The 27,480-nt window shown below is 40.9% G+C and overlaps 1 protein-coding gene across 4 annotated transcripts in view; it reads left to right on the plus strand.

The window, feature by feature from the left end:
* Positions 1–27,480, plus strand: part of arhgef39 (Rho guanine nucleotide exchange factor (GEF) 39) — a 45,397-nt gene that overhangs the window by 9,827 nt on the left and 8,090 nt on the right. For all 4 annotated transcript variants that reach the window (XR_004555950.1, XR_004555948.1, XR_004555949.1 and 1 more), the window contains exons 5-8: positions 1,962–2,080; positions 11,387–11,457; positions 16,349–16,477; positions 23,959–24,188. Coding sequence is in view for 1 of the 4 variants with exons in the window: in XM_034131211.1 (XP_033987102.1) it covers positions 1,962–2,080; positions 11,387–11,457; positions 16,349–16,477; positions 23,959–24,188 (549 nt within the window). In the remaining 3 variants the exon portion in view is untranslated. The remainder of the gene's footprint in view (positions 1–1,961; positions 2,081–11,386; positions 11,458–16,348; positions 16,478–23,958; positions 24,189–27,480) is intronic.

Here is a 27,480-nt window from a genome sequence, read left to right on the forward strand (position 1 = left end):
GTAATGGGCGGATGCATTTATTGTTTGTCGAGAAATCGTTTCCGCATGTAACGCCTGCTGAATTGATTGTCAGTGAGCTTACAAGGTGTCAGTAGGTGTACTTTTAAACTCCATACAAAGTTTCCCGTGCTTCCAGTTCTTATGCTAGCACGTCCTGACTCGATCTACATACTTTTCACAAGACACGATTGATTGATGTCACACATCTTAATCTCAGAAGAAAAACAAGCATATTTCCCAAACTGTTGTAATATTCCTTTAAACTTTACCCCAGCACATTTCAACACAGCTTTCCATAAAATCAATCCTGGTACAGTACAACTTTCTGCTTTGTTTGTGGATTAGCCATGCTGACGTCTTGCTACAGTAGCTTCGCATCAAAGCTGAAAAGATAATATTGTCTTAATTATGAGACATGATGTGTCAGCGGAACGTTGACTAATTGCATCGATTACGTACCAAGCCCTGTAAGTTTGCATTGATCCTGCTGCAGATCGACATCCATTGTGATTGACTGAACAGGGAAGCGTGTTGTAGTGACAGGTGTGCTCGTTTACTCAGGTGACCAATGAGCAAGCTTCTAGTAGAAACCACTCAGTGTCTTAAGAAGATTAATCTATGACCCACATCAGTCTGACCATGTTAGGCCTGTAATAAAATAATGGGCTAAAGAAATCTAATGTGATTGATGCTGTGTGTGTCTAATCCAGTGCTGTAACATTTGTTTTTATACTCGAAGTTGGAAACCTTCAACACTAAATCCAAATAGATTTACACCCTGACTTCCCTCTGTCACTACTACACCTCCTCAACCTGATAAGGGATTCCTCTCACATTGTCCACATCACTCTACCTACACACCAATAAAGTGTATCTTCTTCTTCTTCTTCTTCACCTGTCTGCGTACCACAGATGGCATCTAAAGTCAAGTGGCATACACTGATGTTTCCCGAGTTATGAATTAGCTATCCTCAGGTCTATTTAAATTCAGCAGCCATGTTTATTTTGATGATTTACGGGGATGACAAGATAAGGCTTTTGTCGTGCAAATGTTGACATACACTCGTGCTGACATGATGTATAAATGCATATTTAATAATGCCCACAGCCTCCCTTCACCTCCTCATTCCTCAGCTGGAAATCTAGAATATTGAGTGACAACGAGACGATTGTGGGGTCTTGTCAGGGAGAGAACGCATCCAGAAAGTGACATGAGATGCAGGGGTCGTCACTGGCTGTGACATGTGACATTACTCGTCAACAAGCTGCATGCAGATGCTGTGAGCCAAAAACATGCAGAAAGTACAGATGGGATGCTGTGTTTCTGATTAAATGCTCATGAAAAAGGTGTAGTTACATGAAGTGCAGTCTTAAAAATGTTATTTTAAAGGTCCCCTATTATACCGTTTGTCATCAATATATTATAGGTCTCAGATATATACAAACATGTCTGTGAAGTGTTTTGCTCGAAATACCAAACAGATCATGCATTGGTTTTGGTATTTGGTTAAAAAGAACACAATGGTGCTCTAGGAGGAGATTCAGGGGATAAGGTAGGGGGGGGTTACCTTGGTTGGTGATGGGCTAATGGTTACACAAGCCAAAAAATCGTTATGACATCATAAAGTGGCCAAAATCTGATCAGTTCATTTCAGACAGGTTTTTATATAAATGGACAAAAAGTTAGCTAATCTTTTTTCCTGAAACTTTCAGAATCTCTTTACACAGAGGGGACACATGTTGATGTATAAAAGACATGAAAAAGTGGATTTTGCATAATAGGTGACCTTTAAGCCTTGTTTAGATGTGATTTCTCTTGGATAGGTGGTTTTAGTGATATGTGCTAATCAGAAATGTGTTTCCATCTAATCCCAAAATATGGAACAGCTCAAGAAATCCCTAGAAAATGTCATTACTTTGTACCTATCGGAGAATAACTTCACAACTTTTTTTTGTTTTAGATCCAGCTGAAGAAAAACAAGGCCTTCAGACGCTTTAAGAAACTGCAGGAAGCCCGAGAAGAGTTCAAAAACCAAACACTGGAGGAGTTACTTCAACTTCCGGTTCTGAGGATTGATCAGTAAGATTTTTGTTTTTTTCTTTGAATTAGACGACCCGAATGAAGTAGTCCAATGAGTGTGTGGGAGAGAAATGTGAACTTTGGGATTTTAGCCTTTGCAGACCATTTACATGCACTAAAACCTATACAACACACGGGAAAGGGAAAACCTCAAAAATCACGATAGGGCCTCTTTAAAGATTCATGTTATCAACCACTTCAACATGACTGATGTCGCTACACACACACACACACACGCACACGCACACACGTCAGTATAAGAAATAAGTATAATAATAAAGCTTTATTTATATAGCACTTTTCAGACAACACATGCAGCTCAAAGTGCTTTACATAATGACACATCACAAGTTAAAAACAATCAACAAGAAATTCCCCTCGGATTAAGACAACTGAGTCGATGAAACAATATATAAAATATAATATAAAACAAAGTGCGTGCGAATTCTATCCTAGCCTCCTATGTTATGATACATGAATATAACATCATATTCATCAGTGTTCCCATGGTGTAATGTCTTTTAAATCAACAACTTGATCTCTTACAGTGTAAGAACTTGTGAACTTTAATATAGCTAAAGGGAAATGTTTACAGCACGTTTTCAATTATCTCATTGTAATTGATGCTGAAGTGATATAAAATATCTCTTTGTTTTACTTAAACACCATTTAAGTGTTTGCGGAGGAGTTATCGTGTTGTTGTTCCACCGTGGAGAGCACAGAGGAGATGGGTCACAGATTCCATGCTTGACTTCTGTTACTTGTTTTCCTATCACTAGTCACCCGCCGCACCGCACAATCTATAGTCTTTGTGACAGACGCAATTATTATTATTTGATGTAGTAGCCATTTAAGTACTCCAACTGTTTACAAACTGTCAAAAATCTCTTTTGTTAAGCATAAGTTTCCGTTGGCTGTAATTTCATGCGGTCTTGATTTTGCTTGTTAATTAGTGGAACGGGGAGAAATGGGCTGAAACGTGCGTACCAATGCAGCGGATATCTGACAATGGATTGTCAAGCTGCTTGTTTGTATCTTAATTAGGCTCTTCTCGTGTTCACATGTCGACAGATGTACAGTTGAGCACTCTAAATGTTACATCATGCAAGAGGGACGTTTTCTCTGAGATCCCCCTTCACTTTAACAACTGGACACTTAGCTGTGTATTTAATTTATGTTTACTTTCTCCCCGACAATCAATCACTGTCCATTCCTTTTCTCACTGCTCCCACGCTTCTGGGAGAATGAGGGACTGTCGAATGCTTGTTTCCAGTCCTTATAAAATGTTCTCTGTTTTTCTGTAAACCCTTATCAGAAGGGATTTTATGTAGTTGTACACTTCAGGTGTGTTGTCAAATCATTGGTCAACTAAAACTGCAGGCTGGTATTTTAACTTGATCAACTCCACTGTTCCTTTTTGGGTAATTTCATCAGACCACTGTTAGTTGTGAAGGGCTGCAACTGGAAATAGAGCAACTTATTTGGCAATGAATGTGTCTCTGTAACAGTGATAGGATCAGAGATGCCAGAATTAGACTTCCTGGTCGCTACAATGTGCTGATCCTGGAAGCACATGTGATAAAAATGTGTTTTTTCTGGAGCCTTGGTGCACATCAATTTTAGACACAGTGATGTGTATCCTGATGAATGAAACTGTCCATGCTGATGATATACAAATGATTTGCCATCAGCGTGATGGCCACTATGCCACATTTAAATCAGTCGAGTATTCTGAGACAATTCTGAGACATTTTCTCCATCACTGACAGAGTTTATGCAATGAAACACAGTTTTAGCCCCCTCTATACTACACACAAATGAAGAAGAAAAAGATGACCCTTTAATTAATCCCCAAGGGAAAATTAATCTCCATTGGGGATAAGTAAGTCAAAGATTTTGAATTAAAATCGATTTTAAAATATAGGACAGTACAATTTGAAAGAAACAATAAAGGAACTATATTGTCAACAATATTATATTTCAAAGGAAAATAACCAAAGATTACCTATGTATGAGTATTTTCCTTAGCTGGTATATACAGGACTCATAATGTCCCTTTAACAAAAATCACCTGTAGCACAATTTGAAGTGTACTTAAATTTGTACGGTGTCGGCCCCATCGCGATAATATTGTTATCCTATGTATTTTGGCCATGATTATCACATTTTGTGACAGCCCTACGTCTGCTATATTCAAGTCTTAATGCATTTGAAAATATCTTTCAATATTTTCTCTACCAGTGTGGGAGGCCTGTTTGCTTGTTATAAAACCAATAGGGGAAATGACAGTACTCTCCAATGAGTATGCTGACCACTGTTGTATTTGACTCTGACACATAATCAGTCGGCCTCATTCTCTCCTGCTCTCCCTCCGCCTTTTCCTCCCTGCACTACCCATCATCATCATTGATTTGTCTGTCGTTCTCGGTGAAACTCAGGAGACTCGAGGGAAGTGTCTAATTGTCGGATGATTTTAAGTGGCAAGGCTAGATAATCATCTGCGTCTGGCGCCTCACCTTGCTCCGGCTCCGTGGACGGGAATAGCAGGAAATTGTTGTCACTTATCGCCATTCAAGGATGATGGATGGCGAGCAGGAGCCCAGAGTGTGGATACTTATGTTGCTGCTGGGGGAGGAATAAAATCATTGCCTTTATTAAGTGGCATTCACTAGAGCCGGCTGGAGCAGTGATCGGCCTCCTCCCCGCTGAGATCACAATTATGACAGCGATGGGGTCTCGAGTTGATTGTTGCGGTGAATAGCAGCCCTTAACGCCTGTGTTGGCCGTGTTGTGTCGATAATAGAGATGCAGCTCTCATAAAGATGGCAGCACTTGGAGGCCTTGGGATGTATTTGCTCTAAGCTGAGCACCATTTAGTATAACAAGGGAACGGCCCAATGGTCGTCTCACTGTAGAGAGTGAGTAGGCTCTATGTAAAGGTCTCGGGGTCATTGTCATACTTGCCGAGCGTTGTGTGGAGCTGCGCTGGCCATGCTTGATTTTGTCTTTCAATTGTCAAGATGGGATTTAAAATGGACTACTTTATGTGCTCGGGTAGTTCCATCCCCTCCAAACAGCTGAACACAATGAGGTTCTCCTACACAAGGTCAGAACATTGATTAATTTCTTTTGAAAGAATTCTGAATATAGCATGGAGTTTTTTTCTTGAGTAGTTCCTCTCAATGGTTCATCTTCAGGTTGTGTTTCCTTTTCAATCATTTGCGTTACTTTGTCTGTTAATTCACCCAGTAGTTCATTGCCAAGTTTGAAGTGAGGCTTGCAAAGAAGCAGTGTCTCAATTATGGTGTGACACATTGTTCTGTTGTGAATCATCCATTGATTTAAATCACCCTGAATGTAGAAACAGTATTTCATAGCTCAAGATAAGGTTTAATATTGGGATTATCAGGGCTGCGCCCTCTTTCTTCCGGCGTGCGCCCTCATACCAAAACTATAATTTTCCGCTGCGCTCTATGCATTTTCTTTACCGGGAAGTGGGCGGGGCCGTAATTTTGTCCGGAAGTGACATTAGCGTCCTCATACTATATTTTTCTAGAAAAACCCCTGGGTTTGACATGCTCTATCACAATCAGTCTGGTACACTATTATTTTTTTGTCCGAATATTGAACTACTTAGAACAAATTTAAATGAAATATATAAACGTTGGCTCTTATAAAGTTATGATGACAAGCGGAGAACAGATCAACTTTACCTCATAGGCATCAGTCTCACCAACTTTGTTCCATGCTACTTTCCCGAATCAAAGAAATATAAACTAAAAATAAAAACATGTCAAATTGTTCCAGTGTTTGAAAGTTGAAATGCAATTAATTAATCGAATAATTGTTTTGTCTGCCAACTCTGTTTTAAGTTAAAACATGTCAAGTATACCAGTTCGTTTTGGTACCTTTAATTACCTGTCATGTGAAAGCAGCATACTTACCTGGGTTCTTACGGTCATTAAAAACCTGGAAAAGTCATGGAAATTCAAAATGCTAATTCCAGGCCCTGGAAAAGTTATGGAAAACAATATGTTTCCCAAAGTTTCGGAAAAGTCATGGAAATGTAACTAAAGTTGCATCAAATATAATTTATATTTGATCTAATCGCAGAAATAGTAATACTATAACGATAATAAATACTGTATCGTATAGTAATGATGAAACGTAAAATGGCATTTAACTGACGTGGTATTTTGCCGGTGAAAGATTTGAGTTGCTTTACCCCTAGATTCCACCGGGTCCGTCTGCGGCGCGTTACGGGCGCGTTACGGGCGCGTTACGGCTGCGCCGCGGTGCTCGCGGCGATCGCGGCCACTCTAGTCAATGGGTGCTATTCCACCACATGCGGCGCGTTACGGCTCAGAAGCGTCCCAGAAGCGGCTCGGTGCAGGGCTCCTCTAAAATTAGGACGAATCCTATTTTTGACGCGGCGCAGCCGTAACGTAAGGTCGGGCAGGCAGGAAGTGGAACGTTCAGAGCATATATAGCATATATATATATATATATACACACACACAAACTAATTTTGCAGACCCTATCCCTCCGTAGTCTTTCAAGTAGGAGGAGAAATGCCAGCGTTCTCCTCCGGTTTACAGGCACTGTGTAAATTATATATATATAGAATAATTATGATGATGAATGCATTTTTTTACCACTAAAATACAGCAACACGTCTTTGATTCATGTCGTTTATAACTGGAATATTACAGTTATTATTAACTTTGTCTGTACAAAGTAGCCTGTCCAGGAAATATGCCCAAATCAACAAAAACTGCGAGCCGGCAGGCAAGACGCTTCGCTTCTGAAATGCTTCTGAAACGCGCCTGGTAGGGTATGACGCCGGAGGAGGCCGGACCAAAACCGCGGCGCAGACGGACCCGGTGGAATCTAGGGGTTAGCCTGTAGAAGCTAGTAAGCCTATTTGATTTGTTTTGGATAGGCACAATATGTTTCATATGCAGACCTTATTTTCCTGTTCCATGTTAAAATAAACCATTTTCAGTGGTACCGCTGAGAAAGAGTAATTTCTTTGGTCATGGAAAATTAGGCAAAGTTCATGGAAAAGTCATTGGGGAAAAAGTGTATGAACCCTGACTTACACTAAATACACTTAAAGTAGATTATATACGAAGTAGATACTGTGTTCAAAGATGCTTCCTTTGTCCATAAAGCACTATTGAAAGACTGATTTCAAAAGGATGACACTGAATCATAGGTTTGAGCCTTTAAAAAAAAGGCTTTACGAGTGCTGAACATTTCCCAACAGAGAATATCACTCAGCCCACTTACCAGAAACCAGATTTTAGTCAAGACTGTTTGTAAAAAGTAGTCCTGCTGCGTTGGTTCAGTGTAAGAAAAGGGTGGGAGGCATATTGTGGAAGGGACATTTTGCTAAATTTCTCTCAAAAGCGACTAATGATAAAGTGAAGAAAAACAAGTCTGATGCCTCGACTGACAGGATTCTTTACTGATGATAGTAATCATCAAAGTTCATGAGGCAGCCCTAATTATTTCCCGTATTAACTTAAAACTGCCCGACTCTAATTTTCTCACCGATTTAGGTTGTCTTATGCAGCAGCAATCGGTAATAAAAGCTCTTGTCCTTCTGAAGTTTGACTGAAAAGTGTTTCCTAATGTCTACATCCTTTTCTCTTTGAGTAAATTCCCTTACAGTGAAAGATAAGATGCTCTCAACAATCACTTCATATTACATTTTAATTGCTCAATTTTGGACAGTGGAGTATCTCTAGTCTCCTGCATTTACCACGGATGTGCATTCCTTTCCTTTTAAGCTATTAAAGTTGAGTAATTACCCACAAGCCCATGCCATGTTCAGTAACCCATGCAGAAGCCTGCCAGCGCATCTTGTCTCTTAATTACACATTTGAATCCTTAATGCATGTACGGGAAGTAAAAATAATTAGACAGATATTTCCTCCGTCTCTTTTCCTTTACTGACGTGTGTGCAAATGCCCAAATGACCTGACATGTGTGCCAGGAGAGAGTGAGAGAAAAGCCTTTGCATATCATCTGCATATTATAAAGGAATTAGCAGCCGCAAACACATCCCTCCGCCAGCGCATGCTTCTCTAAAGCTGCATTCTTCATTAGAATATCTGAACTGTCATAAATATGGTTCAGATTACGCTATTGTCTCATTATCTTCTCTTTGCTTTGCTGCTAATGAGCGGGACAGGGCAGCTAAACGAGAGAGTTCCGTTTACATTATTTGAAATGTGCCGTGATAATGCTCATTAGAGTGTTCCCTTTTTGTTGCTTTAATTAGATTTTCGTCTCCACTCCTTAATAGGAACGAGGGCATCCATCGCTAATAATGCCTGTAATGTATTTGTTAGTACAAGAGGAGACAAGAAGGGAAAGGAGTGAAATTATTTCTCTCTTTAAGCGTCTCTTAATTGGAGGAGGCTTAATTGGATCTTGTTTGGCTTTCGTTTCCCTTCCAATGAGTAATCGACTACATGCCCTCCACCTCCCACATACCCACCGCTCTGCTAACCTGCTGTTCTGTACTTCCGCTCTAGAAATGATTGGTAATGCTTCACAAACACACCTGACCAGGTTAGTTTCAGTTCAAGTTGTTAGTGATACCCCAAGGCTATCTTGAGTGGATGGTGTTTCTCAGTTTTCAAGGAGCTACTGGGTTAGTTAACACAGGAGCAAGATATGAAACCTCTGCCTCGCGAAAAGGTGGGGAGAATAGCGACTTTGTCATCTCAGGTGTCGGATATGAATTTCCTCCTTGATCTTTGTCTGGCCGCTAGGGATGTGCATCTCCATCACTGAGGCCGATGCCGATGCGCATCTCGATACGTTGCCAACGATACGATACATTAACGATACCTTTGAAACACCAGGCGATGCGATACGATACGATTCACCCCTGTTGCGATACAGTTCGATACAATTTGATTCAACATTATGCGATACGGGGCGATACGATGTGATTCAACACGATGCAAAATAATGATACTTCAATATGGTACGACAGAGGATTTTTGTTTTATTCCTTATATGCAGCAAATCATACATTAACAAAAAAGTGCTTCACATATTTGGTTCTCTCTACTAGTACTGCGCATCCCATCAACAAGTGTTGCCAAACGTTTGATTTGGAGGTATTTTTCGGTGCGCTGTGTTTCTCTTTCTCCTCGCTTCGGTTGTCTGTTTCTGAATTGAATCGTCTCCTGCTGTTTTAGTGATGTTAAACACCACTTCAGTCTTCCTCTCAGGGCAGGTCCTGTTGCAAGGGTTGAACCACAGATATCTTGGTCTATGGACAGGCAGATTTAGAAAACTGGCTTCTGTAGAGGTTTTTTTTAAAGTCGGGTTGGGTTTCTGACCAACCACTTCTTGTATCTATTGGTCTGGAGCATTGATGTTTAAAGGATACACAGTAGGGATGGGAACGATTAATCAAATATTCGAAATTATTCAGGTATTCGAATATGAGTTATGAATATTTTTATTATAATTTGTTTTTGTTTTTTTGGCAGGGGTGCCTAAGTTGATTACATATTATCAAATGGAATAATTCAATGTATACGACAGTGCCATAGCTAAATGTCTAAAGGTGTGTTTTGCTCCGCTCACCAGTCCCTCACAACGGGCAGAGCTGCAGGTGCTGATCTCTCTCTCTCGCGTCCGGTTATACTTCACTCGCGTTTATGTCCAAATCCATCAGATCTAGCTAGTTCTAGCTAATGATATGGCTGCTGCCCCTCCCTACACGCAGATCACGCAGACTCAAACCTCATCTTATGCCCAAATTCCAGCTGAGAGGGTCTTCTCTACAGCTGGCCTGAATGTGAATCGCCTCCGCACCCGCCTCTCCCCTGAGTAGACATGCTCATATTCTTAAACAAGAATGAGTATTGAATAGCTGCATTCTGTGCATAGGCCCTGTTATAGGTTGTTGATCTCTGTTGTAATAGGGTTACGTTACCCTAACCCGTTATGTTGTTCGTGTATGATCCCTCTTTCATTTAAAAACCAAGTTATGTTTTAAGCATGAAAGCTGTAGGCCTATAACTGTCAACTGTTCAAACTGTGGTCACCAGTTCAATCAATTTGACAAATTCGACTTGGTTTCTATACTTATTTGAACATGTATTTATTTTTCAAAATTATTATTATTCTTTTTTTTTTTTGGAAAACAATTTCCCACATTTTTTTTTTTTTTATAGGATATGTACATTTCGGTTAATCGGTTAACCGTTTTTTGGGGGGTCGAATATTCGAATATACATTTGCTTTCAAATTCCCATCCCTAATACACAGTGGAGGCGACTCCATTCATTCCTTGCTTGGTGGCACATAAAGCCAAAATGGCCTGAGATGCTCCCTGGCTCTTCTGTCAATCTTGCACATCATTGGGCCGAAAGCATGCTCCTTTGCTTTTTCCTAAAACCATGCCTCATAGCTGCTGCATCACAGCAGTGTCACGTCCGATTAGGCTCAATCAAATGAAGGGACAACTCTGGATTCATCTCATTTAAACTTTTATGACCTAATGAAATTGAAATAATGGTGTTGAGTAAGTACTTGTCCTGGGAAGTTGATTATCCTAAAACTAAGAAATCGGCTGAGTTACAGACAAAATGACTAAGCAGTGAAATCATAAGCATTCAGTCAAGCAAGAAAATGTCCTAGTGCAGCTTAAAAAATGGTCATTGTCTTGTTATATTCTCTACACACAGTCCATATCACACTCTCCAACACATCTCACCCCACTCATGCCACCACATGGACCAGTAGCAGTGGTGTACAGTCTTTCAGTATCACTAATAGCCTCTCTCAGTGGCACCACTATGTCTCTCAAACAAGCCCAGACTGCACAGAGAGAGGTGCTGCACAGGCAGACAGACACAGTGGAAATCAATGGCGATTGTCAATGCACTTCAAGGTCACATCATCCTGGTTAAAAGGATAAAGATTTCTAAGGAAGCTTAAACTGTTACTTCAGATGCAAAAAAAATCTGTTGTGTTACTTTAGTTTTCTTCGAAGCAATGTGTCTGAAGATGGCTCAAGTAAATCCACTGCAGATGTGTTACAGCTGTTTCTGTCAGATGTTGTCAGCATCAACACTTCCGCAAAGCAAAACCTGCTCTCTCCATCTGTATCACTCAGGAGTTTAAATCAGCCCGTGTGTTTTTCCTGGAGATTTTTTTAAAGCACTACATTTATTCTCCTTCATCCATATACACGAGCACGTCACTTTTTCCAGTGATATGTGTAGATGTTGAGCGTACAGTGACCTTGTTTGTTTTCTATTTTTCTAACAGGTATAAACACTTCCTACAGGACCTGACTGCCAACACAAGTCCAGACAACCCAGAGTTTCAGCAGCTTTCAAGTAGGTTTCTTTTTCTTCTGATCATGCTGCTGCCTTCGTGATACATTTTCTGTATTTCAAGGGGAAATTATCTTCAGATTCATGCTTCAAAGCTGCATTCAAATGACAAACGGTAAAACGGCTTCGTGCTGACATTGCCATTGTGTTTCTATGGAGGGAGCTACTATTGACGTTCAAATTATTTCAACTTTGACCTGTTTTACCGCTGACATTTTGACAAGCAACCAATCAGATGACAGCTGTATGAAGTGCCGCAAGCTAGAAGCAAACGTAGCTATAGAAACAAAACTTTTCATTTTTTTCTTGCACTATTTTTTCAGTTTTTATTGTGTTGCACTGTTGGTGGAGCCTGTGACCTAAGATTTTCGTCGTCATAACTACACTGTAGCTATGTACGTATGGCCATTAAAAGCCTTGAACCTTACCTGAAAACTTAAAGGGGCCATATTATGCTATTTGGGATTTCCCCTTTCCTGTAGTGTGTAATATAGGTTTGTGTCAGGGTTCTTACGGTCATTAAAAACCTGGAAAAGTCATGGAAATTCAAAATGCTAATTCCAGGCCCTGGAAAAGTTATGGAAAACAATATTTTTCCCAAAGTTTTGGAAAAGTCATGGAAATGTAACTAAAGTTGCATCAAATATAATTTATATTTTATCTAATCGCCAAAATAGTAATACTATAATGATAATAAATACTGTATCGTATAGTAATGAAATGTAAAATGGCATTTAACTGTTGAGGTATTTTGCTGGTGAGAGATTTGAGTTGCTTTAGCGTGTAGAAGCTAGTAAGCCTACTATTTGATTTGTTTTAGATAGGCACAACATGTTTCATATGCAGACCTTATTTTCCTGTTCCATGTGGTACCGCTGAGAAAGAGTAATTGTTTTGGTCATGGAAAATTAGGTAAAGGTCATGGAGAAGTCATGGAAAAGTCATTGAAAATCATTGGTGAAAAAGTGTATGAACCCTGTTGTGTACATGTAAATGGTCTGCAAAGGCTAAAATCCCAAAGTTTCTCTACAACACACTCCCACCCTTCCTGCCTCGCCTCCATTGGAGTCCTTTTTCTACCTCCGTAACATCGTGACATCACTGCGTAACACTCACGTTTCTTTTGGCTAGCACTCCAACACACTGTACATAATAAGCTGAGGGGCGGGACATCTCTAGGCTGTTGACAAACCGCAACAGAGATGCCAATCACAGCTGACTAGGCTCTGGTTTCAGTCAGAGGGCAAAAAGAGGGTCTGCAGCACAGGTAGTATGAGAAAAATAAAGAGCTTTTTGAACATTAAAGCATGGAAACATGTCACAGCAGAGACACACAATACAAATCTGAAACTTGAAGCAAAGAGCTAAATCACGTTATGCAGTGAATGCACCTCAAGAGGGGAGCAAATAGACTCCTTGCTCACATTTGCACACAAGTGAAGATGCGGTTGATGTTGTTGTCACCTCTTCCTCTTGCAATCTGTCAGGATTGTTGGGGTTTGTTACCTAACAACAAGTGATGAGTGTGGGAAGATGTGTTTTGCATCACTAGCCACAAAGCCTTTTGGCTCACTCACAGTGCAATCTCTTCCTTCCTGTGACAAACAATTTGGAGTTAAGTAAAGCTGCACAATTATAGAATGTTAGGCCATTCCTCCAACAGCTGGAAAACAAACCCAACCTGCGGCGACTTTCATCTCAGCAGTCAGACTCCGTCACAGGGAGAGACAGCCCTCATTATCTTCATTTGAGGAACAAAGAAAAAGTGCTCTCTTTCCCTTTCATTCCTCATTTGTTGTTATTGTCACAGCAGCGCTTGGCTAGCAGAGGAATGAAAGCGAGGCAGAGCTCAATATGCGTGTAAGTTCTAGTTTTGATGTGGATTTTGACATAATTAATTGGGAGCGGATCAGAGGATATTAAGCGGGAGCTATATTAATAAATAAAATCTTCAGCATCAACACGGAGCCCGATAATGACTAATTTCAATCGTCAAATAAACAGCGAATCTGACTCAAGTGCGAATGTACACAAGGAATTATTTATGTGTATCAATTAAAATCTCATTGCTGGTGTGCTGCCTTTGCTTACAAATTAAAACAGCCCCTGACTCTAAGATGAAGGTACATATCTAAATGTGCTCCAACATCGCCTCTTCCTCTTCTCATTAGAGATCCTTTTTTTAAACTCTGCTGCAAGTGTGTGTGTGTGTGTGTGTGTGTGTGTGTGTGTGTGTGTGTGTGTGTGTGTGTGTGTGTGTGTGTGTGTGTGTGTGTGTGTGTGTGTGTGTGTGTGTGTGTGTGTGTGTGTGTGTGTGTGTGTGTGTGTGTGTGTGTGTGTGTGTGTGTGTGTGTGTGTGTGTGTGTGTGTGTGTGTGTGTGTGTGTGTGTGTGTGTGTGTGTGTGTGTGTGTGTGTGTGTGTGTGTGTGTGTGTGTGTGTGTGTGTGTGTGTGTGTGTGTGTGTGTGTGTGTGTGTGAAACATCCTATACTCAGCCCGGTTGTATTGTAAAGGGAATTATTTAAAAAAAGAAATTCCAGACAAATCACATTGTATATGATTAAGCAAACTAGCAGATAGAATCACAAGAGGCTTCGTTGTTGTTGTTTTCTATTGTTGTGCTGCTCTGTGTCAGTTTGCTCTTCCTCTGTGTTTCCTTCCCCCCAAGCCCCCTTCTTCCCCTCACGGTGCATTCAGGCAGGATTTAATTGTTGTAATTGCATTGCTTCAGGAGTTTTCCATCAGCCTCGCTTTAATACTCTCCACCACGACCTGATGCAACTCTTAACTCTCTTTAACAATAAAAGTGAACCGTCCTCCTGCAGTGGTCAACCAGTGTCTAAATAGTGAATAAATGCAATAAAGAGCCGTAAGAAGGACACTTCAGAAAGTCTAATGCGCCAGATGTATTATTAATGCCTCGGCCAGAGCTCAACCCAAGAATGCTGTAATTAGGAGTTGTTGTTTTTCTAAAGCAGGCAATGGAAAATATTCCAAACACGTACAACAAAGGGAAAAAAAGTCTACACGGATGCCTTGTTTGGTTTACATTGTAACTGTTGTGAAGTTAAGCGAGCCAATTAGGCCGTGATTATTTTAGTGTAGACGAGTCACCCTGAGGATCAAGTTCATCCGCTGAGTTTCATTGCTCGGAAACAAAAGGAGGAAAAGTTGAGCCTGAAATGAGAATCCATCTGTTTGTTGTTATTTTGGACGCGTTAATGATGTAGTTCTAAATGTTTACAGCCATTATTATGGCTGGCACACAGTAATTGGATGCGTCTGTCTATTCTGCTGATTTGCTTATTTGTTCTGGTTAGATTTTAAAGCTTTGTGCAAAAAAAAGTTTGAGACTGTCGACTCTTATTCCATTAACAGTTGTATTAACATTAAAAAAAAAAACAATCAGTATTGAAAACCAGGAGGAAGCGAAGTACATTAAACCAAGGTGCATTGGCTTTTGTTCAATGATGTGGGGCTGCTTGTTGTTTGCCAACAATTACATTCTGACAGCTCAGCTGATTTGCGAAGAAGCAATGGATTATGGGCTACAAGGGCGGCTGTGGTGGAGACCAGCATCCCTCTTAATTAATATGACCAGGGTTAGGCGTCCCCTATGCACACATTCAAACACAGTGCATAACCCCGCCGGAGCCCCTCGGCACCATGAGGCCCAATCAGCACTCTTTGAATGTTTTAATTTGCACAGCTGCATTCTCTTTAATTTCTTGCAGATGAAATCAAACTCAAACAGGCTGCCATGCTGAAAGAGTCCCTACTACAAAGATTTCAACTGGTTGACAGATCTGTGTGTCTGTAGCATTTAGTGGGAGGCTTTACACTTTGGTGTATTGACATATATTTCTTAGTAAATTAAAGAGGACATATTATGCTCATTTTAAGGTTCATATTTGTATGTTCTGCCTCCGTGACTTCTCAACATGTTCTAATGTTCAACAAGCTCTTTATTTTCCTCATACTGCCTGTGCTGCAGCACCTCTTTTCACCCTCTGTCTGAAACCAGAGCCCAGTCTGCTCTGATTGGTTAGCTGGCAGGCTCTGTTGGGATTGGTCAACTGCTAAGAGTCCCGCCCCTTAGCCTATCACGTACAATGTGTAGGGCAAGTGTTACAAAGTGATGTCACTATGTTACAGAAGTAAACAAAGAAGTCCAAGTGGAGTACTTCAGGAAAGTCGACGGGGGGGGGGGGGGGCTAGTGGAGTACTTCGTGACCACAGAACATGAACGTTGTGATCAGCTGTTTTAGCGCAGTTCTCCAGTGAAGGGGGGGAGTCTCCCTCCGCAGCCGGTTGGCGTAGTTTTGGCACAATTCCGTTGTACAGACCGACGTTAACAGCAGCCCTGTCTGTGCTCACGGAGACCGACTCTGTCGTCCGGTGATCTAACCGCCTTCTGGAAAAGCTTCACAAGTACGTCGGTACGCAAATGCGCTTTGTGACACAAGTGACGGTACGCATTTCAGATTGTTGCCGCGCATGCGTACCTGCGTACCAGTTATGTGCACCCCTGGTTATAACACATTTCAAAGAAGGTAAAACCCAAAAAGCAGAATAATGCCCCTTTAAGTAAATGTAGGACTCAAATTACTATATATTTTTTAAGATAAAAGCCAGTATCCAAACAATGGCTGGCCAGCGTGAATAAATGGTGGCAGTTTTTTTTCTTGGGGGAGACATACATCTTTCTTTAAACCAGTTTTTTTTCTTGCCGTATGAAAAACTATTGTGATACACTTAGTTTTCCAGAAAATGTATTTCAATAGTTTAAATGTAAGCAGACAGGAATATCTGTATTTGGAGAGAGTTATTATATTCTGACTCTCAGATGAATGTCCTCACTTGTATGGTAATAGAAGTGTTTGTGCTTCCTCTAGGTGCTGTGACTGCGATATGCGACGTGTCCCAGCGCATCCAGGACAACACCCGGCGCCATGAGAACCACCTGCAGCTCTGCCGGGTGCAGAAACTGCTGAAGGGGCGAAAGACCAAGGTGTTGGCTGCAGGTTAGAGCCTCTGATCACATATTCCTTTCATCCCCCAACACCTCCATCTCCCCTCCTTCTGCATCTATTGCTCTATGTCCTTTGGGACTCACAGGGGTGGATGGGGAAGGGAGAAATCAACTAAAGGGAAATTAGCTAAGTATTGAGACATTGTGTTTAATCAATTAATTTCATCCGACTTCCTGCAGGAAACTAAAGTATGTAGCGCATCCCACCACTTTATTAAAAGTGCATTACTGCTAACTGTAAGCGAGTAAATGTGCTTTCCTCCTTCATCCTGCCTACTTCCCTGCTCATTTATATCCCCCCTCATTGTGGTTCCCTCTCTACTTGTGGAGCGGTGGCCCTTCTTCTTCCTGCCACTCCCCCTCCCGTTGTTTGTCTGGCCTCCTCGTTGCTCCGCTCGCCCTGCCAATCTCCCCCAGGACCAATTAGAGCCCAGCCTCATCTTGCCGACCAGCACATAAAAAGGAAGCCATAGTGTGTGTGTGTGTGTGTGTGTGTGTGTGTGTGTGTGTGTGTGTGTGTGTGTGTGTGTGTGTTTGTTAGATATGAACGAATGCATGTGCACACAAATCCACCAGTGTGTGTGTGTGTGTTTTCTTACTTGGATATGCGAAGTTTTGTTTTTTTCAAAGTGTGTACTTCCGGACGTGCCGGCTGGGAGCGAGCGCTGAATAGCAGCTCATCTCTCTAATGCCGATATGGGAAGTTTCAAAAGCTTCCTCTCATCCAAGTTCTCAGGCCCCTCGCAACTCCGCCGGCTTCCTTTCCAGCTAATAAAGCTCCGGTCCCACCAGGCAGACTTCAGAGCAGCACCACCCCGCCCCACACCGACCCATTCTCCTTCCCCCCCCCCCCCCCCACCACCACCACCATCAACACCACCTCTAATGTGGGTAAAAGAAAAAGCGCTCTGCCTTTTACAGATGAGAAGCGCCGGAGCCCCTCAAACATATTAAGTAGCTCTGTAGGAGATGAGGGGGGGCGATTGTGAGACACAAAGCCTGAATCAATGGGACATCGATACAGCAGACAGTCAGCCTGTTTCCCTGGGAGGCCGCAGATTTGTGTCTGCCTGCCTATTCCTTCAATTTAAAACAAAGACGTCTCACATTTTCTATCTTGTTTTACATGGATTTTTTCTCCCGATTTGTCTCTTTGCGTTCCTGACTGTTCGACCTAAAGTTATGATATTTTATGTCTTGATTTCTATGATCATCATTGTTATATTTTTAAACTTGGTCTGCACTTAATTATATCCAAATCACAATTTGAACTAGTGTTGTATCCAAATAAGGAATGCGCAATATTTGGTAAAGGCAAAATGTGAAAAATATGCGAAGTTTTTCAGAGCTGCGGTGAAGTCCCGACCTACAATCTGTATTCTACAGACTTATTAATAAATCCTTTTTTGATACAGATCATTTAAAAACATTTAAATTATGAATAAGATTTCAAAGGAAATCATATCTGAATTGCAATATATTTCAAAAACTGCACAAATCCAATTTAAATGTTAAACTTTTGAACATTGGTGAGTCAGTTTCAGCTTTTATCAATTAATACAAAAAAGATGGAACTAATATACATTTAGCTCATTCATCAAGCGAGTTTGGCAAGAACATTTTATAATACTGCTTCCTGTTCAACTGACTGCAAATGCAATATAAATGTCAGGCTGATATTTCTTAAGTAGTTTCTTAATGTGGGTACAAGTTTAATAAATAGGAACGTGTGAATTGGCAAGGCAACATATACATTTAGCTAAATTCAGTTTGGGTTGTATATGGCCTTTGTCTCAATGCTACGTTAGGTCATTTTAACACCCTTACAATAGATGGTTTGATAGAAAATGAAAATAATCATTTGTTGCTGCTTTTGTCTGTTTCTCTACTCCTGAGTTCCCCTGTTAGTTTGAATCATCAATAACCTAAAAAGTCTCATTTGCACCGCACCTCGTCCCTGCCTCCAGTATAGTGCAGTCATCAACAAAGTGAAAGAAGCCTGTTGACTCTCCAAACTCAGCGATGCCCAACCTGACCCTCATTCTGCCGCAGCGCTTGCCTCTGTTCATCCTCTGGCCTCGGACACATCAGGGGGAACAGCACCCTTTGTAGATCTTTTTTTTTGTATTTCCTGCCCCCGCACCTGGGCCAGCCCCAAAGTCTTTGTAGTAGAGCAGAGGTGCTCTTTGACAAGGGAAGCTGAAAGGCCTGGACATACAGAGGAGTGTTGGCACTTCCTGCTCTTTGAACCTGCTGCAGCCTCAAAGCTCTGCGGATGGTCAGATGTGAGCAGGGGGTCTGAAGAGAACCAAAGAGCATTTCCAAACATGACTGTCAACTTCGTCTCTTAGGGGGTCTGATAGGGAATATCTGATACGACTTTAAAGGTTAGGGAACAGATTGTGCTGAATTTGGTTTGTGTTCATTTGTTAAAAACAAGCCGGTAATTTCATTTATTCATCTGTTTTACCGTTGTTTCTACATATGAGTCTTGATTGTTACTCCTATAGTACAAACCTCACCCCTTCAACTGTAACCACATGACTGGCTATCTAGGTGAAAACTTTAAGAACTTGTTTCCTAGTCGGATATCGTTTTAAAAGTAATAGTAGCAGAGGGAGAACCAAGCATGTTTATTAAATCGCTATACTTGATGTGTACTGACAATCCGTCTCAGAACACTGGACACTGGCAGCAATATGTTGCTTGAGCAAACATGTAACACATTACTGCCCATGCATGAATTCAATGTGGTAAAATGTTCTGCTATCACAGAATGATGCTATGTATGTTACTCTACCTGCTCTGTAAAACACAAACACATCAATTGTACTCTCTATCTAACTTAGAAACAGTGAACACGTCCTGCACTTTTCCTTTTTGAACCACACAAACATTAACTGGGGAAAAGTTAAGTTTGCATGTTAATTAGCTTCTCAGGTGTAGAATGTCATGCAATGGCATACAAGAGTCCTTTTCCAGGCACCTGCAATCTCAAAGCATTGTATTCAATTAAAGGGGCCCTATTCTGTTCATTTTTAGGTTCATACTTGTATGTGTGCCTCTACTGTGACATATTTACATGCTTTAATGTTCAAAAAGTGCTTTATTTTGGGGGGGATTGTGTAGAAGATAAGCACCCCCTGAGGTGAACTCCGAGATTTTAGCTTTTGCAGACCATTCACAAAAAACTATATAAAACACTACAAGAAAGGGAAAACCCCAAAAAGCACAATAGGGCCCATTTTTATGCAGTAACATGGCCAGAACACATATTTGTTGCATGGGCATCTCCAGTAACAGGTCAGTTAGGGTGCAAAGGATCTGTTTCCTGAGGACACTTCTTACTACAGTTGTCTTTTATCCAGTGGTGGTTCTTTTAAGACACATTTAAATCCCTACTTCCCTACATGTTTCTTGAAAGGCTTGTATAAAGGCTTGTATAAATCTCAAGCAGGGTTTTAGTTATACAATTCATATAACGATCACAACCACTTCTCCAATCTCCGCTTAACACCTGAGAGAGTCATGGCGTGTTTCTTGACTCTTCCGTTTGAGACCCATGGCATTTTAAAAGCAATTTGACCCCCGTCTGGCCCGGCACTTAATCTCAGTGGGCTCGTCTGTAGCTGAAAATGTCCTCTCTGAGCCCCAGAGGCACAGCTCCGACCACTCAGGCTAGCTGCAATCACAGGCTACTGGCTGGGGCAATTACAAAAACACACTGGACCCAGGCTGAATTTCCATCTTATCTATCCAAATGTCAGCCTCTTACTTATTAGCTATCATCATTCTGCTGCCAATCATGGTGAGAGAGATGAGAGCTTTCCTCGCAAACCACACCCCAACATGTCTACCTACTACTTAGTACTCCCTAGATTATATTTCTTTCTCATTTATCTTTTAAATACAGCATGGCTTAGTTTAGTCTAATTATTTGTATTCTTAGTTGTTGTAGTTGTTACATTGACATTGGGATGTTGGTTTAAAGGTCACCTATTATGCAAAATCCACTTTTCCATGTCTTTTATACATAAACATGTGTCCCCTCTGTGTGAAGAGATTCTGAAAGTTTCAGGAAAAAAGATTCTCTCACTTTTTGTCCTGATCCATTTCTATAAAAACCTGTCTGAAAATCAGATTTGAGCCACTTTATGATGTCATAACGATTTTTTGGCTTGTGTAACCATTAGCCAATAACCAACCAAGGTAACCCCCCCCCCCCCCACCTTATCACCTGAATCTCCTCCTAGAGCACCATTGTGTTCTTTTTAACCAAATATCTCTCATGCCCCTTTCACACCAACGCGGTTCCCGTTCTAGCTCCGTGCTAGAGCTTTTCTGGATCGGAACCGGTTTTTCTTTTCAGCCCCCGTTTTGTTCACACCGCCCAGAGCCCGACTGGTGCTGCCGCTGCTGCGTCATGACGTCACCGTTTACGTCGCTGATTTTCTCCCCAACAGCGTTGGGTCGATGATCGTGTTGCTTTTAATCATACGAAGCCAGATTAAATTAAATAACGACTTCTCAACCCTTGTACTTTTCTCCAGAGTGCCGTGGTTCATTGTTTATTAATGTGTTCAGCGGCATTTACCGACCGCTGCAGTGCTGCCCGCTGTTTGGCATCACAACGCTGTTGTGAAAGTTTCTCTGGTATAAAATGGGTGATGTTAGCATTAGGGATGCCGATCGAGATCTGCCGATACTCACTCTCTACCGATCGATCGGTGCTCTCTAAACATGCCGATCGCGAGGGCCGATCGCATGACGTAAAATACATGACACTTTTCTCTGTACGCGGCAAAACAAGCTCGCCAAAATGGCTTCACCGGTCTGGCATTATTTTAAGGTGTTCGAAAAAGACAGTAAAATAGCGGTATGCAACGTGTGTGTGAAGCAGAAATCCTGCAGCTCCACCCGCTGTGACGGACCGGTGAGCGGAGCGAAACACACAAGAGTTAGACCTAACACACTTAGCTATTTTATCTACCTCTGGAACAAGCTAAACTAGTTATAAATATGTTTATTCTTCACTGTCGGCCTCAGACATTACTGGATCAGCGAGCTGCATGAGACGATACTGACGGGCTGTCAGGAGAGGGAGAGAGGGGGGGAGAGAGAGAGAGAGAGGGGGAGAGAGAGGAAAAGAGAGCGCTTGCTCATTTCTCCCGTGGTATTATCCAAAGTGAATGTAAACTTGAATAATATACATAATTTGAATGTAATAATTAAGTTGATTGTTGTTTGTGGAAGCTCCAGTGAATGAGCCCCATTAACTGAGTTTTAAACATCACTTTAAATGGAAGATTTAAAGCCGCCACACGCCTCCTAGTTTAGCTTCGGTTGCTATGCTAACTAGGGATGCTCCGATCGCCAATTTTGGGGCCCCAAAATTGGCGATCGGAGCATCCCTAGTTAGCATAGCAACCGAAGCTAAACTAGGAGGCGTGTGGCGCAGTGGATAGAGCGTTGGTGTTCGGATCAAGGGAGCACAGGTTCAAACCCCACTGCAGTCAGCATGTCGTTGTGTCCCTGAGACACTTCACCCCAAATTGCTCCTGTGGGGATTGTCCACAGTATTGAGTATGTAAGTCGCTTTGGATAAAAGCGTCTAACAAGTAACATGTAATGTAAACTGACTCTTGACTACTTGTTGCTATCCTATTGTGGCATAAGCCGGCACATTTTACCGGCGTATTTTTCATTATGATTCTACTTGTGATAGTAGGACATGACAACCTGCAGCCCATGTATTGATTCCATCCGATAGCTGCTATAATAACTAACAAAACGTCTGCCTGCCCTCCACAATGATCAATGACAGCGAAAGGATGGTCAAAGTAAGGTACAAATAAACAGAATCACACGAAGCCTGGTTAGTGTTGCCTGACTTTATAAAGCGTGTTTTTTTTTAAATAAGTGTGTGGTTGCGTTCTAGTCACTTTGGTCAGCGCTACTGCTTGTTACAACTTTCATTTGCCGTACTCTCCATAAACTGTTATTGCTCAGGTTGATCCTGCCCCTGCCCCCGCCTCCGACGTAAGCGCGACGTAAGCGGTTCTTGCTTCTAGACCGACAATTTTTTGGTGCTTGAAAAGCTTAGAGGCGGCTCCGCTGCGGTGTGAACAGGAAAAACCGGTGCTTTTCAGGCTCTAGCTCTGAACTGGCACCTGGCACCTGGAACCGTGTTGGTGTGAAAGGGGCATCAGAGGGGCGTGGGGAGTGGCTCCTTATTTTCATCTAAAGTAACAGACACAGAATCAGCACTTTTGAAACAGGGCTGAAACAGAGGGGATTATGGGATGCTACAATGATCTGTTTGGTGTTTGGAGCCAAACACTTCAGAGACATGTTTTGTACATATCTGAGACCTATAATATATTGATGAAAAACAGTATAATAGGGGACCTTTAAGAAGCATTGGTTGACTATTTTTAGGGTTCTATAGCATTTTACATTCTGAACCCAACTCAAGCATTATTGGTCCTTCATTTTTTTTGACCTAATCAAATAATTTGTATTTAGGAGGGTCACATATTTTATGGTATTGAATTTTAATAGCTTTAACAAACTACTCAAGACACACCATATAAGAGAATTGGAACTGAAACATCTATATATTTCATACAATGGCGTTTTGTGGTAGAAACCATATCGTGTGTGGATATACAGCTGTAGTCTGCAGTGTGTGAGAGGTGGAGAGCAGGGATTAACTTGTGTGACAACAGGCTTCAATGAATGGGTCAAATGTCGCTTTTCAGCTTGTTCACTGGAGCTTGTCGTACAAGGGTTTCCTATATGACAGTGGCAAAGAATGACTATTGTAACATAATGCCCTTTGCACTCTACAAAAGGCAGCGGGGTTTCAGCCTTGACAATAGGATTGTGCTGCACCATTGATACCGTTTGTGTAAAGGAAGTACTAGTTCAGTTCCAATGCATGTCTGTTCTAGTAATGCTATGAAACACTTAGTAATGTCAAATGACAAAACAACCAATGGTCTCAAACTAACATTAAACGTTGTTAAAAGGGACAATCTTGAATTAGTGTTTTTGTACGGTATATGGATAAGTTGGATGGATAGCATTGTTGATATTGACGATGAATAGATGGATGGACATAGAAGTTGTTTGGATGCTTGGTAGATATACGACTGTGGCAATGGATTTCTACACAACGTTATGATTGGCAAAACAAAAACAATTGTGCTAAGGTAAAAGAAAAATGAAGGGATTGACTAAATGTAAAACAAGCCAACATATTCAACAATTTTCCCTTGCCTTTTTCAATGTTTCTTGCTTGCACTATCTACTAAGGAAGTGTAGTAAGAAGGAAGTTAGCAAGGCAACAACAGCTTCCGTGATTGGTTTGACACAATGAATCCTAACCCTAGAAGGTGGTTTGGAAACTCTTAGGCCAATGGACATAAACCACAGTGTCTCAGACTCTTTCCGTTTCCTCCTCTCTCACAGGGAGGTGGTTCATCCGTGAGGGCTGGCTGAAGGTGGTTCCTCAGAAAGGTGCGGTCGCCAAGCCCAAGATGTTCTTCCTGTTCTCCGACATGCTGCTCCAGGCCACGCGCTGCGGCCCGATGCAACTCGCCAACAGGGACAAGTTCGCCGGCAGGCACGCCTTCCCCCTGCAGGAGTGCACCGTGGAGAAGGTGTTCGGCCACACCAGAAGCCAGGGAGGCCTGCTCAGCGTGAGTATTCATGTTTCCAGACATATCGGGGGGTTTCTAGAGCATTGTAGCAGATTTTGTTGAGACTGAAGAACCTAAAACTGTACACAACAGGAAGCAATTTCTAACTTAAAGGTCTCCTATTATACTGTTTTTCATCAATATATTATGGGTCTCAGATATATACAAAACATGTCTCTGAAGTGTTTGACACCAAACAGATCATTGCAGCATCCCATAAACCCCTCTGTTTCAGCCCTGTTTCAAAAGTGCTGATTCTCTGTCTGTTACTTTAGATGAAAATAAGGAGCCCCTCCCCACGCCCCTCTGAGAGATATTTGGTTAAAGAACACAATGGTGCTCTAGGAGGAGATACAGGTGATAAGGTGTGGGGGGGGGGGGGGGGTTACCTTGGTTGGTGATTGGCTAATGGTTACACAAGCCAAAAAATCGCTATGACATCATAAAGTGGCCAAAATCTGATCAGCTCATTTTCAGACAGGTTTTTATAGAAATGGATCAGGACAAAAAGTGAGCGAATCTTTTCTCCTGAAACTTTCAGAGTCTCTTTACACAGAGGGGACACATGTTGATGTAGAAGAGACATGAACAAGTAGATTTTGCATAATAGGTGTCCTTTAAAGGTAGAATATATTGTACAAACGAAATGAGGACCATGTCATTTGTCCTGCATGTATTGCTACTTAAGTCACCAATAACTCTTTCAATGTACATCTTTCAGTACTTATTCTATTAAAATAAAACCTCAACCTAAGAACTAAGTCTCCGAACAATAAAGACTATCCAATATAAAAGAAAATCAGTAGTTAAATCTACAAGGATATGTTAGTGTCGTTAGTTCATCAGGTATTTCCCTTTATTCTCAAAATGCATGTTTTATTTAGATTCAGATTACCATGCCACAGTTACAAAATCATTGGCTATCACTGAGCCTTTTGTACATGTTCCCAATATATATCCCAAAGTGATTTGTACAGATCCTACTCTTCGAATGTTTCCCGCACTAAGACCATTAACAATAGTTGATGCAGGATTTTGGATTTCCTGTGTAAACATAAAAGTGTTGAAAAGTTGAATATTCTCAGAGTGAGTGTTGGGCAGCAGGTGGGAAGCCATCTGTTCATTGATATGAATATACACATGAGTGAGTCCTTAACAGAAGCATTATTTAATTTCCACTTGTGATGCTCTGATTTGTCTTAGTTATGGCCATGACAGTAGCTGTTCTACAATCTGCCAAACAGAGGAGTGTTTTCCAGCCTTATTGAATGAAAATGTCATTTAGTTGTGCATGTCAGAGAAGACTTGTGTTCCCTCGCCTCCTCTTCTTCCTAATCACCTCAAACGGTTGTTGTTAAAGTATCCCAGAATCTGAACTTTTAAGGCGCCTCTCCTCTCAGTCTGATCAGCGTACCAGGTCTCAGTACAGCTGCCGGCTGACAAATTGTGTCTAAATGATGTAGTTGCTGTCATGAAACATTCAAAGGAACGAGTCACGCGTCATCGAGTGAGTAACGAAAGTGTTTATGCAGTCGAGTGTTTAGTGCCAATGCTGCGTGGTATCAATATTCATTTCGGCAGATACACTCTCTCTCAAAGAGCTCTTTATGTTGTGCTGCTAATGTGTTTTCCTGTGATGCACAGTGGCTATGCAGAGGTTTCATTACTCTACTGTCTGTTCACACTGCTGTCTGCCCAAAATAATGGCAGCATGTTGATGCTTTTTGACATTAAAGCTTGATTCACATAGCACAAGTAGTATACAAGAGGTCTGAAATGACCTAATAAATCATCCAATAAGCCAATAGCTGATTTGTTCATGTATTAAGCAAGAAGACATGGACATTAGGGGATACCAAATAATGAATTGTAGCACATTTAAAGAACCTGTAACCAGAAAATGTTTCATATTTTTAACAATTGTCTGGTTGTTTAAGCTGTTTGTCAGTCATTTCAAATATGACTGCACTAAATGATTATTTGCTTATTAATAAATTCAATAACTTGAAAATCATTAAGTCTATCAAATGGAAAAAATTGAAAATATCCATGTCAAATTCTGACAACCTCAGCTGACATCTACACCATTTCGTGTTTTGTCTAACCTACATTTATTCAGTTTAAAACTGAGAAAAGCTGCAAATCCTCACGTTTGAGATAAGACTAGATATTTGACAAATTAGCTTGACAACTGTATTAATTAACAAATTAAACCCCATTCATTTTCTGGCAATCATCCAAATAATTAATTAAATACAGATGTGATAAGTTGTGAATCTAAGTGGTTTTAAAATAATAATAATCAGATAACGTCAACAAACTATTGTTACATCCATAAATTGTTTTTTGGCACTGGTTTGTTATCTCAATCCCTTAAGAATTGATGGCATCACAATTCACCTTCTGAATTTCACTTAATATGGAGATCATCAGGTAATGTCAGTCTGAATGAAATGTACAATAATTTGAGAAATATGTAAAGAAATGCATTTAACACAAGACCCCACATTTGTCTTATTGTAAATACTGTATAGAATCACCCAGTAGTAGAATTGAGGTGTAATTAATTTCAGGTGTAAACGATTATTTATTGATTCATCTGTTTGATTCGACCACCACCATCAACAGTTAAGTGTATAATACATAACATATCCATTATTTATTTTACAGTTTAATGTCTTCATTCATAATTTGCCTAGGTTTATGCAAGCATTACATTTTGGATTGAGAAGTTTTTTTTTTTAAATGACTAATCACTTAATCAACACACAGTTTAAGCTCTTGATAAAATACAGTTTTAACATCTGATCAGACATTAAAGGCCAGTTTCTGATGATTGACAGCGTTCAGTGCTACAGCTCTGAGCTAGTTAGCGCCACTTTAGCCGGTTCACCTGCCAGATCAATCAATGGTTGGGATCGACAACCATACAGTAAGGTCAGGCTAGTTATATTTATATAGCACGTCTCCACCACGAGGCAATTCAAAAACACTAAGACAAGCAAAAGAAACACATTATAACATTTGATTCAAAAAGATTCAAAACAAAAACAAGCTAATAAGGAATAACACAGGTATTAAATCCTAGAATAAAGCAGAATGTAAGATATTAAGAGTTATTTGTTTCATTAAACGAAGCAGCGAAAAAGGCTTTGATTTAAAAGATGTTTCAGAGGAAAGAAATGAGTTTAAGTACAGAATTTATTTGATAATGTGTTGCATAAAACACACATGAGAGGGTGAATTCCAGTTATCCCCATAAGAGTGTCCATCCAGCTTGTGTGACTTCATT

The sequence above is a fragment of the Trematomus bernacchii genome, unplaced genomic scaffold, assembly GCF_902827165.1.
Source record: "Trematomus bernacchii unplaced genomic scaffold, fTreBer1.1, whole genome shotgun sequence".
Classification (NCBI taxonomy): domain Eukaryota; kingdom Metazoa; phylum Chordata; class Actinopteri; order Perciformes; family Nototheniidae; genus Trematomus; species Trematomus bernacchii.